General features: G+C 38.3%; 1 protein-coding gene across 1 annotated transcript in view; it reads right to left on the bottom strand.

Annotated features, from left to right (window-relative positions):
- PPP2R5A (protein phosphatase 2, regulatory subunit B', alpha) overlaps positions 1 to 17,781 on the bottom strand; it is a 47,114-nt gene that overhangs the window by 3,505 nt on the left and 25,828 nt on the right. The window contains exons 4-11 of the mRNA XM_009330181.1: positions 12,495 to 12,587; positions 10,385 to 10,515; positions 10,122 to 10,181; positions 8,798 to 8,906; positions 6,303 to 6,356; positions 2,176 to 2,226; positions 1,068 to 1,187; positions 864 to 991 (exon numbers count right to left, since the gene is read on the bottom strand). Coding sequence (XP_009328456.1) covers positions 864 to 991; positions 1,068 to 1,187; positions 2,176 to 2,226; positions 6,303 to 6,356; positions 8,798 to 8,906; positions 10,122 to 10,181; positions 10,385 to 10,515; positions 12,495 to 12,587 — 746 coding nt within the window. The remainder of the gene's footprint in view (positions 1 to 863; positions 992 to 1,067; positions 1,188 to 2,175; positions 2,227 to 6,302; positions 6,357 to 8,797; positions 8,907 to 10,121; positions 10,182 to 10,384; positions 10,516 to 12,494; positions 12,588 to 17,781) is intronic.

The raw sequence follows: 17,781 nt of genomic DNA, 5'->3' as shown, positions 1-17,781 counted from the left end.
GGGAAAGAGGGACATCCTTCAAATTTGTTGAGGTCCCAAGTACTATTAATGCTCCAAGAACTAGTTCTCCAAAATTTATATTCAGTCTCAGCTGATACATTTGCAATAGACACACCATCTAGATAAATTCAGAATAATTTCAGAGCCTCTAAGTGCTTAAAACAGGACATCTGATTTAACTCCATCCTGCCTACTCTGGCTTTTGCCTGTACGACCTTTACATTCCATAAATTGACTTGCAACTCAATTCAGGATGCTGGACGCAAGCACACTTTGCTTTTTAGTATTTCAATGTAATCACTGCTTCTTTCAAACACGAGATAAAAATACTAACATTTAACCAATGGCATTAAATAGAAAATGAAGTAGCCGCTCATTTCTCATTCCTACCGTACGTTATAGCGGTAGGCAACTGCTTTTCTCTGATACTATCTTTTCCCTTCTTATCTCACCGGGCAGCAATAACTACTTATGAAGACGCTGACAGAATTTCGTTCATCCGAAGTAGGGAAGGACAGCAAAGCACAAATATATAGCAGAAGCATCCCTTGGCAATTGTTTGGGCCTAAGTAGTAGCGATTTGCATTTTTAACTAACACACATAAGATCAAATGTGATTACAGGATCAAGACCATCATCCCGTGTCCTCATACTTTTTCAATAAATTCCAGTTCTCCATCATAACAATGCAGAACAGTGAAAGCATGATACAGCTGAAAATGACGGCCATTTTAGCACCCATAATCTCATTGATTTCGTCCGATTTAAGTAAAAATGAAATCACATTTACAAGCTTACGATCCGAACCTGAAACAGTGGACAATTTATTTATGGTACTATAGATAAAGTTAAACATTACATACGGATTCCAGTGTTCTTTGGAGATCTTGTATAAACTGCCAAACATAATTGGTAGAATGTTATCAATGTTCTCCTCAATCAGGCTAAGAATATATTCATTATTCCAGAAGTACAAAGCTCTCTCTGCAACCTGAAACACAACGTTTAAGGGTCAACAACCACAAAATAAATTACTACAAGTTATTTTTTTATACTTTTTTTTTTACCTGAAAATGTGAACTTGACACACACTTGGATATTTGTTTAAATAAAGGCTCTTCTATTTTTTTGAATTGCGTTGGTTCTATTACATCTAAGATTTCTTCGATTTCACCTAAAAACATTACCTGTTTGTATAAAAGAAATATATCAGAAAGTATGAGAATGTTTTATATCGCCATTGTAAACAGAAACAAACAAAAGACAGTTTATACATTAGCCATGAATCCTGCCAAGAACACTGTATGTAATTACAATGCATTAGGCATCCACAGGTTTTTTGCAGCCTGAAAGAAGTCAATCATCGGTTTCAGCTACCAGGTTACAGCTCTCCTCTTGGATGTCTTCTTTTGCATAATTGCTCTGAACACTTCACAGAACTGCTTCTGCAGAATATCTTTTTTTACAGTTAAAAAAACCCCGCTAGAACATTTCATTTCTTCAGGAATGGCTGCAGAGGTTACCGTTATCCGAGATCTCCAAAGTAGCTTCTGAAGTGATAAATAGTTAATTCCCGTTTTAAATTACAACCAGCAGAACACTAGGTAGGTGGCACAGAAAAATTTGACACTGCTCACACAAACAGGGACGACAGTGTTAAGGGACCCCACTTTTAAAGAGCTGTCGGGGGGTGGGATCTGGTGGCATAAATCAAACTCCTGATTTTTAAACTCATTTTAACTACATAGAAGAAACCAGAAAAAATGCATTTCCCAAGACCATTTAAAGTTATTTTTAGACTACGGAAAAAGAACGTAGGTATGCTTTACCAGGCACTTACTCGGTATCTCAAACGCTAAGTCTGCGTCACACTGCAGATGACTACCTCCAACCTGGTCTGTACCTACTTCGCACCTTGGAAAATTGTTTCTGTATACAATATCTTAATTAGAATGCAACCTTTAATATAGTTTTAACATAGTAACACCATAGTAAGAACAGACACACAAAACAATTGCATTGAGTTGCATGACAGAGGTGAGCGCCTCCAGAATCTTCAAGAACTGCAAGTTTTCTGCAAGATCTCTTGAAAAGCACAGCAGAGGTAAGGTATGTGAACCTGCCACACGGTATTTCACATCACAGCAGATGCCAGAAACAAGAGACAAAACCAACCTCTTTCTGACTGCAAGTTTTTGGCCAAAATTTGAGCAGTCCTCTGATCACCTATATTAAAAATACAAACAAGTTAAAGCAGAACAAGTTTCTATTACGTATCTGATAAGATTAAAAAAAAAAAAGTACTAGTTTGCTTTTCCTTATCCAGAGGTTCAATGAAAACTGAATACAGCTAGATGTAGTTCCACTGAAAATAAATACTGCGCTGCCTCATTTAAATATTTGTCTTGTTTAGGTTATCAGAATAATTTAGACCCTTATCACTTCGCAAGTCTTTGATTATCCATTCACGCTCCCCTCCCACCCCAGTACATACATTAATTGATAGGATGTTGAGAACATCAAAGCATCACAAAACGAAGTTAACTCCCCTGTAGCTAGATTTCCCAGAATATTTTCTGTCTTCTACTCATCCGTGCTTTGGGGAGCACCTGTCTTGGCATCAAGGCTTGCAGCCCGAGAGCGAGCGGTATACGCTGACTGCACAAACAGGGCTGCACACGCAGAGGAGTCGTGGCCTCCACCACTTCCTTTTTTCTTCTAGAATTTGAAACGTTAAAGACCGAAAACTAAAAAAAGATGTGAACTTACAGAGAAAATATATTCCAGTATCTACATTGGAAACTGTCTTACACAAGACTGGAAAAAAACTTTAGCAAAACTTAATTAGAAAGCACAGCCCCCAAGAGGAAGGGGCGGGGAAACACACAACAAAGACTGGAGGCCTGTTTCCTAGAAACAAACATTTGACATGGCATCTAAATGACAAAATTAATGCCGGCTAAAAAAACCCTGTAACTGTATGTTTTGGAAGCAGAAACATTCTCAGAGCCTTATAAACTTCCATTCCGAGGAAAGGGCCTCTATTTTTATGATACAGCAGCACCTAATTGATCATACCCAACTGTAAAACTTACTTGACTGTTTGAATACCTTCCATGTTTTATTTTTGCCATGTTGGGTTTTTTTTCCCCCAGCTTCCCAGCTGGCTGTTCTAGTCACAACTATGTGTACTATCAAAAGTGACTTTCCAAAGAAATAGTTAATATGATTTTAAGCGCCCACAAGTCTTTATCCTAGGATACACACACATCCTGCTACTACAAAACTGCATGTCACTTCAAATGACATCGAGCAAATGCAGAAGCCTCAGGCAGCTGGTAAAGTCCTATGCTGAAATCCACAAAAAGAATGCAAGCTACAAGGAAAGAACAGATTCCTTACAGAGCCTCGACCATACAGTTCAACCTAGCTGGCTGAAAACTACAGGCAGCAAATACAAACATCATCTGACACCTGATGAAGGAGCAGGAGGCCTGGATCAGCCCACACAGGTGACAACGTTGCCACCTGGCCCACAGAGGCAGAGCTCCCTCCCTGACTGGCCGGCACTGACCTGGCCTCCTTGCTGCCTCCACGGACAGAGCAGGAGAGCTGGGGCAGGCGGCACAGTGAGGGGGAAGGACAAATTTTGAGCTCCCCCATTTCACTGCAATTACCTGATCTGGCAGTCCTTTACTCACCCGCTTCTCCTCCACCCTCGAGGAGTCAGACTTGCATGAATTAATTACACTTGTTTCTCTAGATTCACCATTTAAAGTAGTCTATGTAAATACACTTCAAATCTAGGGCCATTTTCTGTTAATTAGCTCGTAACCGAAGGACTCAGTTACGTACTACTGAGATTTTGTATTTTTAAAGAGCAAACCCAAACATTTACAGGTATAATAGCTCATTCTGCCGACACCTTCCCTCTCCCCCAGAACAACGCAAGTAAGTAAAAAAAAATTTCAGACAAGCACATTTGCCAAAGAAGAGCCATGAGAACCTACCATACACCCCTAACTGGAGCATGAATTTACTGGTCTCGAAAGCATAAAACTGAGTTAGCTGGAGCAGTCCAGTTTCCAGCACTTGTTATTGTAAGAGCGTTGAATATACTTTGCTACGCAGACTCATATTCTCAACTTGACAAAGAAATAACATATTCCAAGTATAACAGTGCAGACCTCAACAAGATACCTATTCCTTGCTCCTCAGAGAGAGTATCAGTTTCCAGGCTGACTATGCTTTCATAATAAAAAGCTGATACATGCACATTCATGTTCAAAGATTTTATTCAAAGAAATATGCAACGTGAATGCAGATCTGAAATCCTGCTGCTCTTACTACACAAAACTCTTAAGATTAATAATTTCCCCTGAGCTACAACATTCCCATAAAGTGACTTACAACAGTAGGCACCTGCTAGAAAACTTATCTTATGCGCAAGGACTGCATGTTTAGCCTGATTTCTTCAATGTAAAGGCCACTGTGCTTAGCAGGGTTAGGTAACAAAGTCTTCTTGTCAGCTTCGCAAACATCAGGACTGACCTAAGGCAGACTACCATAGCTACAAGAGCTCGGATTGAATGTCCTCTAAATTGACCCCGAGTGACAATTCCTACCAGAAAAATAACAGTAAGGTACTCCTGAAGACAGCCTTCTGATGGAGTTCTTAAAATATTACTTGACCAAAAGCCAAAAAAAATCCAAATGCTATCTCATCAGTTGCCCCAAATTTTAACATCTACTTTTCAAGCATTTCAGAAAGTTTCTTAAAGCTTCACTTCTTACCATCTTATTAACTTTTACTCCTTGATAAAGCCAATTTTACTATACTCTCAGAGTAATGACCAAAGCAAGCACAGGCAGTGACTCTGCAGTGAGTTCTTGTACCTTCTCCATTCTGAATTCATCTTTACTGATTAAGAGGCAACCAGAATTGTATACACTATAGTCCAGATGAAGTCCCAGAATTGCACTATGGCACTCCTACTGCAAAAAGCCCTACCTTCTCGCTTCAAAGCTTGGGCTTGGATCCTGCATCACAGTTCTGTAAATTCGTATCAGGAAGTTCTGACTTTGTCATGGTGTCACTTCAATTCAATCTTGCAGGTTTTTATGTAATACTACACATTTTCTGCTCACATGTCAACTGTCAAAGTGCCTGGACTGTTTTATAGCTTGGCTTAAGGAATAAGGCTTACACAATTCCTTTCTCCTCGCCCTATCCAAGAAAATAAGCTTATTGACCAGTGTAGCTAGCAGTACAGGGGGAAAGAAGATGCTTCAAGCAGACAAGGCAAATTTATAGACAGTCAGGTCTACCACCTTCCACCACCTACAGAATAACTTGTCTTCTGATGAGGAACATCAATACTTAAGTGGCTGTGCAGAAAACAAGCTTCCACTGAAAGACTGGTGAAGATCTACGTTGTTTCCACAAAGCTGTTTATCTTTTTTCTTTATAGGAAAAATTCAAGATTTTACATAAGCTCTTCATTTTTCTGTCACAAAAAGGGATAAAGTATTTAAATATCAACATACCCCTAATGGAAAGATTTCTGATTGTCCAACTAAGAACAGTTTCTGTTCTAGCTCATCTGACATCAGTCTGTGTCCCCATGAGTTGCTGCACTGCCCTGAGCCTGCGTTCTTCTTTACGGGCATCGCCAAAGCCCTTGCATGAAGCGCTGCAAACCCCTTTTTAGCTGAGCTGTCAATATGTATCACGGGAGATTCAGTCTGGCAAAAGCCACTGATGCCCGAAGCACCTGTATTATAACTGCCAACAGGCACCCCAGTAAACTGAAGAGACAGAACAGAAACATCGCATTTGGAATTTCAGAGTTCTTTCTGTCTAAACAAAGCGTTGTTATTCTTTCCAACTTTTATTTTGGGATTGTTTATTCCCTAAAATATTTCAGCTTTATGCAGTGGCTAGGCAGAAGCCATCAGCACCAAAAATATTGAAATTTTAGTTCTTACTAGGAGGGAATACAGTTGTTACATGCTTTCTCAGATCAGGTAATTTGCATGGTATCAGTGGTTCAAACTTTTATTTAAATTTGTGCTCTATCTTGGTCACAGGCTGAGATAACTGCCCCTTCAAACCCAGAGTTTTCTTAACAACTGTTCTAGATTTAACACACACCCCCACCCCCTACCCCCCCGAAAAAAACCTGTCTATGGATCATTAATCAAGATAGCCCAGATAGCACTGCTATACAATTCTAACAAGTTACACTGAAATATTTAGTTGAAATTAAAAATAGAAAAACATTCAACTGAAAAACACTTACAGGCTCTGTTAAAGTTGTATCTTTTTCCAGGAACTGTACAACACAATAGGCGAGCTAGAATGTAAGTCATATGATTATTTAGTTTAAACAGACACTGTTTAGACATTGCAGCATAACTAAATATCACAACTTATAATGGAAGCACTTCAGATCGGAGCGGGGGTGGGGGAGGGATGGGACACCCAACTCAAAACACCTCTACACAGCCATTTCACATTCTTCCAAACTAAACAAAACAGCAATTAAAGCAGCAAGATATACAGGCCTGCTCTATCTTACAAAAACTTTCTGCATACCAAAAATCTTCTTTTTTTTTTGTCCTAGAAGAAAATTACTTTTAAGCTTGACAGGTATTTCCCTAACTCAGATCCAGTACCCAAACAGATTTTTCTCAACATCAATTCCTGTATTAACATTACAAAACTATCATTTTCAAACATCTGTATTGGGTTAAAAAAAAAAAGGTGATACTTTCAGTCAAAAGAAGTTTTAAAACAGGTTTGACTGAGCATACATTTCTCAAGTACTAGACATCTACAGCACACAACATTCAGTGATAAAATTACAGGTGAAAGAATTGTGACGTATTACACGGCCACAAGAGATCAGGCAGCACCTGTCCAGCTGAGTATCCTGTCCCCAGCACTGGCCAACACCAAATGCCTGTGGAAGAGTGCTATGAAGTGGGGGGAGCATAATGTGATTAAGCCACCAGCATACTCTCCCAGCCTCAAGTGATTTCTGTCCAGGGGACTTCACAGGCCAAAGTGTGATATTATATGTTATATAATTACTTATTGTTTAGTTACTTAGCTCATAGTTAAGTAACTAAACAACCATACCTCTGCCCAGTACAGAAACCATACAATAATCCTATTATGAAAGTAGTTACAATCCAAGATTCCATTAAGACTGATTTTAAGAAGTCACAGTATTTTTCATCTCACAATATAAAGCAAAGACAAAAATTATTTACATGCATTACATGTACATTTCAATACTTAGGGTGCTTGAATTCAAGGCATTACTTTTCCTTTTTTTTTTTTTTTTGAAATCTGGTATCCCAAAGCAGACAATTACAATGCTGTAATTACAACAGGTCTAATTTATTTCTTTACCCTTAGGCTAAGGATGTATATGTGTAGATTCAAAAAATAATAAATCTCACACATCAATCTCATAAAATCCTATTATATACATTGCACAGTAACGCTTTATTGTTTAAAGACACAAAGACTCAAACTTAATTCAGCTTTGAGGCTTTAACTTTTAAGGGTAGGCTAAACTTGTACCGTAGCAACAAAGCAACCAGGCCACTCCTGATTGCAAAGCAGATGTAACGCTGGTTTACACCTTCAGGATAACACGAAACCAGAAACACACAGCGCTGAAACTGCACATGGCACTAGTGGTTTATGAAGGGATAGATGAGTAGCCCGGTCAGCAAACCAAATGCTACTTTCAGGTACACAGTACAGCTCAACTAATAGGACCCTTTCAGGTACGGATGAACCGGATTAAACATATAGAAAAAAGGACAGCTTGCTGTACTGATCTATCGGTAAGAATAACTTTGGCAAGTGACTGGTCCCTTTCATATCACTGACTCGTTCCATGGAGCAGCCTATTGCATAGCAATAAACCACAGACAAGTGATTTAATTTAATTAAAACTTTATATGAGAATTAGGAATTAACAGAGCTCTTGACTTGATCCTGTTTGTAGGTTATATAGTCATAATGATTTCACTTTAATTAGAAACTCAGTTCCTTGTATCTTTAGTCTACAAGGAGCTGTATTAGTGAGCTGACTAAGTTAACAAAGCAAGTTTTTAATTAGCCACAGCAGAATTACTTGCAAGTTTGCATCAAATGTATTCAATACTCAAGTGCCATATGTCTGGAAAGGATATACATCATTCCTCAAATAAAATGCTGAACGTCTGTGCAACGTATAAGAATGGAAGTCAAATGAAGAACTAAAGCATTCTGACAGCGTGTCATGGATCTACATAATTTCTAGCTGATCCAGAGAGCTACTATACATTTCTGCCATTTATATCCAACATTCTCCTCCCCTCCCCGTCACTGGAATGGTTTTAGAAATAAAAAAGCACTTCTGAAGCAAGTACCTGGCCATACTCAAGGTTCCTTTATACAAAGCATTTAGGTTACATAAAGGAAGCGGTAACAGAACAAGGTCCTGGGATTAAATGAAGCTTAAAATGTGACAAGACTAGCAAGCAAAAAAGCTTCCCACTTCAGCTGACATGACTTTGACTCGCTGTTGTATTCTTTCATTTTTAATATATGCTAAATATTATCTCAAAATTAACATTTAGACATAAGATCTGAGATCTTCAAAAAAACCCAACAGTGACTGAATTTGCAAATATTTTTTAATATTGATATTATAACACATACTGCTTTAAATTTCAGTAGTTTCAAACGCATATACAAAAACCCCACCACTCTTAATAATAGGCAAAAGCTTACCTGTGCATGAAACAAAGCTAATCCCTTTGCAGTATGCATGGGAATCAGAACTTTCATAAGGAACTGTTTGTGTTCTGCTTTCAGTGGCAGTGCAAAACCATTGATAATACTGAAAACATGAATAAGCAGGATTTATTTTTATTAAAAAATAATTTTTTCCTAGCAAGTCAAGAATTTCTGTAAATTGAAGATACACTCCATTTCTGTTTCAATTTCTAAACCTGATTATTTTAAAGCCATAAAATAGCTCTACATATGCACAACCTTTAAAGTGTTGGTATCACGCGAGTTTAGACTCTTGGTGGGAATACCAGAGAACCATAGTAGAAGTCACATAATACTCATTAGATGAGCTGAAGTATGTTTATCGTGACCTCCATTATGTAAAATCACGTACAGTAAGTCTTGCTGTCTAATTGTAAAGCTTAGACAGATGCATCAGGAATCCATTTCACCCACAATTACTAGCAACTTGCAGAAAAAATAGATGGCATACAACTTTGCACTATTTTAACAGTGCGGTTTGAACATTTGTTTTGAGATTGTTGAACAACCCTTCCCTCTAAAAACAAAGTTAAAAGTTGTCTCATTGATTCAGTAATCTTATTTTTAAGAGTTAATGAGTCACAGAACGGACAAAAGTCCTTCAGGAAGAGGTTGGGATTCCCCGTCCCCCGTCCCCATTTTAATCTGAGAAAATAATGGTATCCCTTTCACTTGATTTTCATGAAAACTTGCTCCACAGTAGTTTCACAACATTTGGATTTTCAGTTAGACCAGTAATATTTATAGAATTTTCTACTGTGAAATATATGTGACAGTTTTGGAAAAACAGTAAAATACTACCACAAAAACCCTTCAAAGTTAAAAATGAAATTAGTGAAATAATGTCAAAAAAGATAACTAAAAAACCCTAGCACTTACAAGGCTTTCCTGAATAGAATTTAAAGAAAACCAGCCTGCTGAAGATTAAAGCATTTCATTCAGCATGAGGGCAAAAGTTAACATTCATTTTCTGAATCAAAGAACAAGTCATCTATCAGATATAAGATAAGCAAGAGTAGGTATTCCTGACAAACAAGAACCCTTGAGAAATATTTTGCCAGTCATCTTTAAAACTTGCACTGAAAAAGAGTAATTTTTACTCTATATCGTAATTTGATATTCACATGGTAACCCAGACAGTATTAAATTATATCAGTGACTGCACTTCATCACTCATTACTGTAATAATTCTCTTTCCCCACCTCCATTCCCAAAGCAAGAAAGCTGAAGTAAACACCCACAGTAACATTTTATGCTTTTTCTGTCAGATCAAACTTACCTTCCTAATATCTCAAGAAGTTCAGCAACACCATTGAAGTGCTCTGTTTCATATATAAACCTGTTATGAAAAGAGACAACCATCAAAAATCGAAACAGAAGATCAGAGATTCCAAAGAAATAACTTTTAATAAGCTTCAAATATTTGAAAGCCAGATCACAGACTGGCTGTGTGATCTGGCTAGATCACTGCAGACCCAGACCATGAAGGCAAGATAAAAGTATTCCTCAACCTAGTCACACACACATACATATACAGCATACCTGAGGAAAATGTTGTTAATCTGTTTCCTGATGAATGCTCTTAAACCGAGGAATTTTCCGTAAATTCGATGAAGAACTGTCTTTAGGAAATCACGTTCTCGTGGGTCTTCACTATCAAAGAGCTCCAACAACTTTAAAAATTAAATTGAAATGTGTTACTGTTGAAAGACTTAAATTTTGTTACGTTACTAACCAATTCGAGTTTTATCTTTAATTTACACATTTACATTAGAAAAATTAGAATCAGTTTAACCGAAAATTTTGTTTGGATATCAGTATTATATTTTCAAAATCAGATTTTTAATAAAGCTGATTATTTTTGTAAAAAATAAACCCAGCAGCTTCATTCCCTTCAAAAGTCTGTATACAACAGACAAAGCCATTCCAATAACTATTAGACTATCAAAATAAAAATGAAGTTGTAAGAATGATATTATCAAACCTTAGGTAAGTGGTTTACACTTGGTCTTTAAGAAATCAGAATGAATCAAATCTGCATCAGATATTTACAATTTTTTAATTAAAATCCTGTACTGCTCATCTCAAAAAGCTACTTGTGTCTTGAAGGTTAAGCAAAAGCATTCCTATACAAGAAATTTCACAATTAATGATTTCATATGGAGGGGGTTGTAAAATAAGCATAAGAGATGTAATTATGAACTGATTCTCTGCTAATACAGACTAAATGCCCTAATAAGCTAGCAAGACTTTCCACGCATTTTTTTTCTTGTAGAAAGTTTTCCAAGGATACAGAAAAGACCACACTCACTTGAAGACATCAAAAGACATTCCAATCCCATTACAGACCATTATTTTAGGGGTTTTTTTTTCCTGCTTGTCCAAGTAAGAGCATATTCAGAAACGCTAACTGCGCTAACAAGTTAGTAACTTAGCTCAAGCAGTCACTACAGTCTCCTGCTCAGTCCAGGTCTGTGAGCTTGGGTATGTCTACACCAAGCAGCATAAGGGACTGGAAACAGCTGTTCGGGAACTTTGTTCAGGCTCACTTCATTTTTATATTTAGAAGGAATTTCTCAGGGTCACTACTCTTTTTTTCCATATATAGCTAGCTGTTCATTGCATTGTCTTTCTTGTACCCTAGAGAAAGATCAAGTGAAACGTCAGGAATTGAAACTCTGCAACATGGCTCTTAAGAACCACGGGTCAATTAGTAAATTGGATGCCCACGGCCAATAGTTCAGCAGCAGCTTCAGGCCTGAATTTTGTGGGAAAGTCGAGTAAAACAGAGAAGAAGGAAACACCTATATACAAGAACAGTAAAACCAAACAAGTAGAAATTAAATGCAGGCACTGAAGGTGGGGAGGAAAAGCGTCCACCTATGTTTTTACTTTTTGTTGCTGTACTTTGATGGCCTGCCAGCACTCACTCTTCAGATACTGAGCTTTTCCTTGACAAACAAGTATTTTGACATGGTAAAAAAAAAAATCCCCACCGAGTTAACCTTGGACAAAAATTGTTACAGCATTCTACAGCCTAATTCCTTGAGAAGTGATATTTAATATGAAATCTCATTTCACCTTCTTGCTCGTAGTTACTTTGCATGGTGAAGCATGATTTTCCTATGTACTTTCTTACTTGATTTTCCGTCTGTGGTTAACACACAATAGTAAAGAGAACGACACTATCTAGTCACAAGTTAGCAGATGTTGCAACACATTTCATGTACAGCAAGTACATGAACTTTTTACAGGAAAAGAGTTTGCTGTAAGTTTTCCCATGATAAATCTATGAAAAGCAAACATTAAAGCACTACAAAAATCTAATTAGCACATTGTTGGTTTGACTGGAAGTAAGTTACAAATCATTAAAAACACAACTTGTATTTACAAATTACAAATACCTTGCATTGCAAAGCACTGAGGTTGATATCGGAAAACAAAGTGTTTCTGAAGTTACTAATGACATGTAGCCTGTGTGGTATGATGTGCTGTTTATTTAGTGTTTGGCAGAAACCACTGTTGGAACAACTAAAGTTTAACCCTGTGTCAACATGAAAGCTTTAATATTCTCCTTAGCTGCATAGTCATCTGAGAAGTTAAGCTTGAGAGGTGATCTTGAAATCTGGGGGTGGGAAAACTCTCTACTTACCTGCTGTACAAATTTCTGGTCAATATATCGCTTTGCAATGCTAGGCTGAAAATCTGGGCTCTCCAAAAACCTCAGGAAAAATTCATACACCAACTACAAACATTGAAACGAAAATTTTGAAGTTAGTAAGTATACCATAGCACAGATCTCAGCCCCGCCACCACCACAAAGTCAGTGGGACTATTCACATGCTTCAAAGGTAGAAAAGGAAACCAAAACCTAACACATCCCTGTTTAATCACAGCCTCTACTGGAATTTACTGAAAGAATTCCAGTAAGTATCAAGAACACTTTAATTCCCAGAAGAGTCAAAGCTTAACAAATGATCTACTGAAAATATCACTATTAGACAAAAAACAGGTTTTAACTATTACATATATTCACATTTCCTACTATATTAAGAATTTATTATGTAGAAATAAGTTACCAAACACTTATCAACACTGAGGGTAAAATTAAGTGCTCTAACACCACATAATTCCTTAAACAAATGAAGAAAAATCTGCTAGCTAAGTGCTCCTGAAATTAAGTTTCAGCTGCAAACTCCAGAAATGAAGTATCACATTAAAAAGCTGAATGAATACACAGAAACTTAAGAGTTTGGCTTAACATTAGGTTTCTATATCCTGGACACTCAATTCAAACAGGACTCTGCAGATTTATCTTCAACATCCTTTATGTTTTGTAGTACATTATTTCTATTGAGTTCAAGTCCCCATTCGCTATGATCCCACAATGCCCACAGATGGAAAAACAGACAGGAGATAGAGCTAGCGAGGGCCTGAGGTAGCAGAGAGAGGCGTGAACAAGCCAGCACACAAGTCCCATATTTTGGGGTTCATCAGAAATCCAAGACACAAAATACTGTACTTCCGTAACAATGGCAGATTTATGAAATACACATAAGGCATCTCTTAACTAAGACAGAATTCAGAGGAAAGATGTCTTACGTTTAGATACATTCAGGGCTGCTTATGTTCTCAACGCCTATTCTTTAACTCTGTGTTAGTTAAACAACTGATTAGTCATAATGCTAAAATGCAATTTAGATACATAAAGACATCACTGACTGTACTTCCAAATAAAATCCACACAGAGCTGTGGTCATACTCACAGGCATCTATTTCAACTACTACCACTATGAGTACTTATTAAACTGAGAGCCAACACCTGAGAAATTCCTAATTATAATTATGAAGTTCACTTGAGAGAAGTGCTTGACAGTAAGTACTTTTTATCTAGAACATTTGAGATGACAGTTACTTATGCATAGCCTCAAGGAGGGTACGCTGTATCTGCAAAGCAGAAGCTCAGAAACACAAGTTCCCCTTCACTCTTTCTTCCCCTCTGACAGACTGTAACAAGAGCTTTTCATATCAGCAGTTTAAAGGTATACAATTTTCATGTAATAGAACTGTATTAAACCCCAAGCTTCCCTGTACAGCCTTAATTTGTCTTCTTGTGCATAAACACAATAGCGCACAGTTGCACAATAGACAACATAGGACAGAATTTTTAAAAGCTTGGTAATAGACAATCCAATAATATAATTTTAAATATTACCATACTCCATCCTCTGTCTTAGAAAGAGATCAACAATGGCTGTTAAATATCTTCATCAATGACATAGTGGAATTGAGCGCACCCTCAGCAAGTTTGCAGACAACAGCAAGTCGACACGCCAGAGGGACAGGATGCCATCCAGAGGGACCTGGACAAGCTCGAGAAGTGGGCCTGTGTGAACCTCATGAGGATCAACAAGGCCAAGTACAAGGTCCTGCACCTGGGTCGGGGCAACCCCCAGTATCAATACAGGCTGGGGGATGAAGGCATTGAGAGCAGCCCTGCCGAGAAGGACTTGGGGGTACTGGTGGATGAAAAGCTGCACGTGAGCCAGCAATGGGCACTCGCAGCCCAGAAGGCCAGTCATATCCTGGGCTGCATCAAAAGAAGCGTGGCCAGCAGGTCGAGGGAGGTGATTCTGCCCCTCTGCTCTGCTCTGGTGAGACCCCACCTGGAGTCCTGCGTCCAGCTCTGGAGCCCTCAGCACAAGACAGACACGGACCTGTTGGAGCAGGTCCAGAAGAGGGCCACGAAAATGACCAGAGGGATGGAGCACCTCTCCTATGAAGACAGGCTGAGAGAGCTGGGGTTGTTCAGCCTGGAGAAAAGAAGGCTCCGGGGAGGCCTTATAGCAGCCTTCCAGTACCTGAAGGGGGCTTATAAGAAAGATGGGGACAGACTGTTTAGCAGGGCCTGTTGTGACAGGACAAGGGGGAATGCCTTTAAACTAAAAGCAGGTAGATTCAGACTAGATATAAGGAAGAAATTTTTTACGCTGAGGGTAGTGAAGCACTGGCACAGGTTGCCCAGAGAGGTGGTGGATGCCCCATCCCTGGAAACATTCAAGGTCAGGTTGGACGGGGCTCTGAGCACCCTGATCTAGTTGAAGATGTCCCTGCCCACGGCAGGGGGGTTGGACTAGGTGATCTTTAACGGTCCCTTAACCATTCTATGATTCTACTTATCTTTTTCAAGCTAGAAACTAGATCAATTTGTTAGTGGTTTGTATTGAAATGGGAAACATATGGCTGGAGGGAGGTTATTAGCACAGCTTCATAGGGATTAATTTTGGAATTAAATTTCATTAAATATTTCTGTAATAAATTCTTATATTAAATATTTCTGTCAGTGACCACAACAAGGAATAGTCATGTGTGATAACTACTTAGACGATAAAACAATATTGGAAGCTACCACCATGAAAAAAAAAAGCATGTCAGGTTATCAATAAGAAAGGACAAATTGACCCTGAAGGTCTGGAGTAATAAATACAGGATGAAACTCAAGGATTGCAACGTCACAGTTAGAGATCCAAGAAAAAGCTCCGCTAAGCATTTGCAAGCCTTTAAGCTGAGAAAGGGTTAACCATAGGATGACTAAGATCCATCTATACAGTGAAGCCATCGAAGTGACAGATGAAATCCTAGGATATTCCAGGGAGATACTGACAGTACAGATAGAGATGCACAGTCCTACACATGCTTGAGGAAATTTATTCAAACCTGAAAGGATACAGAGAAGGAACCACTAGAATTGTCATGGGATAGAGCACCTTTTATGAGTGAAGACTAAATTGGCATGTTTTGTTTTCCCTAAGGGATGGGGAGGAAGGACAATTATAGCTTCTTTCCATAAATAGATATGGGGACTGCAATACACATCAAGCAGAAGAACTAAGTTAAAGCATAACACTGTAACATCTTGGTACAAGCTGTCCAAGATTAAGTTTAGGGTATCAATTAGAATCAAAACCAACGTACATCTCATCTATAAAATAGAACAAGTCAATATTAATGCAAGATTCTCAATATATGATGACAAATTAATCAGTTACGTCTCATTTCTAATATAGGGAGAGTGTGCATTAGTAACCATTTGAATGCTTTATATAAACACATGCAATTCCAGAACCACGATTGTTCTTAAAGAGCTTTCAGAAAAAGAAAATTTAGTGCTCAAAAATCCATTTTCTGAGCTGTATTCATAGGGAAGTTTTGTGCACTGAAGGAGTATTTACGCAGTTCTGATGCTTACAGAGTCGTCTAGCTTCCTGATAATTAATACCACTGCTCCTAGAACATGTACAGCTGGTAAAAGGTATCAAATAACTTTGGAAATCCTTGGGAGCCTTGGGAAATCCATGAAGCTTTATCCGAGGCATTTCAGGAAGCAAGCTGCAATGGCCATTTCCAGATAGTCAGCCTCTCCCTTCTGTATGCTAATGTTTGCAAACTTAGAAGCATAACAACAACTATCAACTAGGGGGACAAGAATGGATTCTAGCCACAGCAGATTCTGGCTGCTCCTACCCCCTACCCCCCCCCAAAAAAAAAAAAGAGACAGGTATGCTCAACTTTGAGTTTAACTGAAGCATTTCCACTGGAAATACTGAAAGAGGGGAAAACTGTTGGATTTGCTTGTTTTGGTTCTCAAAATTGGTCTGCTTGGGTCAAAGAGCTGTGAAATATAACTCCTATTACTTCGGTGATTCAATCTTCTTTCTTACAGAGACCACTAGAATAATACCGCTTTAAGCTACCAATTCCACCAACTCTGCAACTCCCCAGGCTTCAAAATACACAGTGGCTTTAATGCCAACCTGTTCAACTTAGGTGGGCTGTTACAAACCATCTTGTGTATTGCTATAAAGCAATATCTTTCAAGTGGCACTTATTATACTGAAGGTCTAGAGTCTTTTGTTGTGACTACACACACTGGTACCTTACTAAGCCATTATCTGTCATGTTATTTTATAGAGAAATGCCAACAGATTCAACCAGAGAAGAGTAGAGATTCAGATTTTTTTCTTTTCCCCTCCCAGAAAACTGGCTACCTGACTGCCAGATCAGGATGAATTCTGAATTTGTTTGTAACTGAGCAATCACAAATCACAGCCAGCAAAACATCCCCACCCTCAAGCAGTTCTTTAGATTATACAAAAAGTAATAACGGGTTTTGATATGGGGGTGTGGGGGGGAAATGGGTGTGCACACCCCCCTTCTTCCATAGACAAAATTTGACACTTCCAGCAGATCTGTGCTCCTGGAGGGCAATTAGTAAGTTATCAGACTCAGTCTTCTACCACCCAGTAGCACATGAACTGTAAATGAAAGGAGAGGAAAACATAAACTGTTTCCATTGTGCTGCAATAATCAAGGACAGGATGAACAACTGATGCAGGAGAGGGAAATCCACAATCAATGACCAGCCAGCCTGGCCAAAACTCATTTAGAAAAAGGCAAAGGAAGAAGCTGAAAATAAAATTTCAGATAATACCACAGGCTACAAACCTCTTTGAATTTCTCTTAGACAAACCTAAAGCACAAGTAAACTAGTCGCAGAAACCGCAAGTCTTTTTCTACAAAAAGAACTATAGTTTACTTATGACCTAACATTTACAAATTTTACTCCTGAGACAGGGGCATTTTGAAGTCAGACGATGCCGCTACTATGAGACATTTGCACAGCCCTTGCATACTCCCACCCCTACAAAATCAAGCCTCTCATCTAGTGCAGTTACAGCCATTTCTCCTATGAATTAGAATCAGCCATGTATAAGATAATTATCACAGCCTTTAACCTGCAGAGTTTTTTTGTGATAACTTGTTTCTTACTTGGTTTAAGTCTCAAATACTATCCTGAACATGTACTTTTTATAGCCAATATGAGAAGTCCAGTTTTTAAATAAGAGCATTTGTTGATACATTAGAACTGTAATATTATA

This window comes from Pygoscelis adeliae, unplaced genomic scaffold (assembly GCF_000699105.1).
Source record: "Pygoscelis adeliae isolate BGI_AS28 unplaced genomic scaffold, ASM69910v1 Scaffold308, whole genome shotgun sequence".
NCBI lineage: Eukaryota > Metazoa > Chordata > Aves > Sphenisciformes > Spheniscidae > Pygoscelis > Pygoscelis adeliae.
This window is presented reverse-complemented; position numbering and strand designations above follow the sequence as displayed.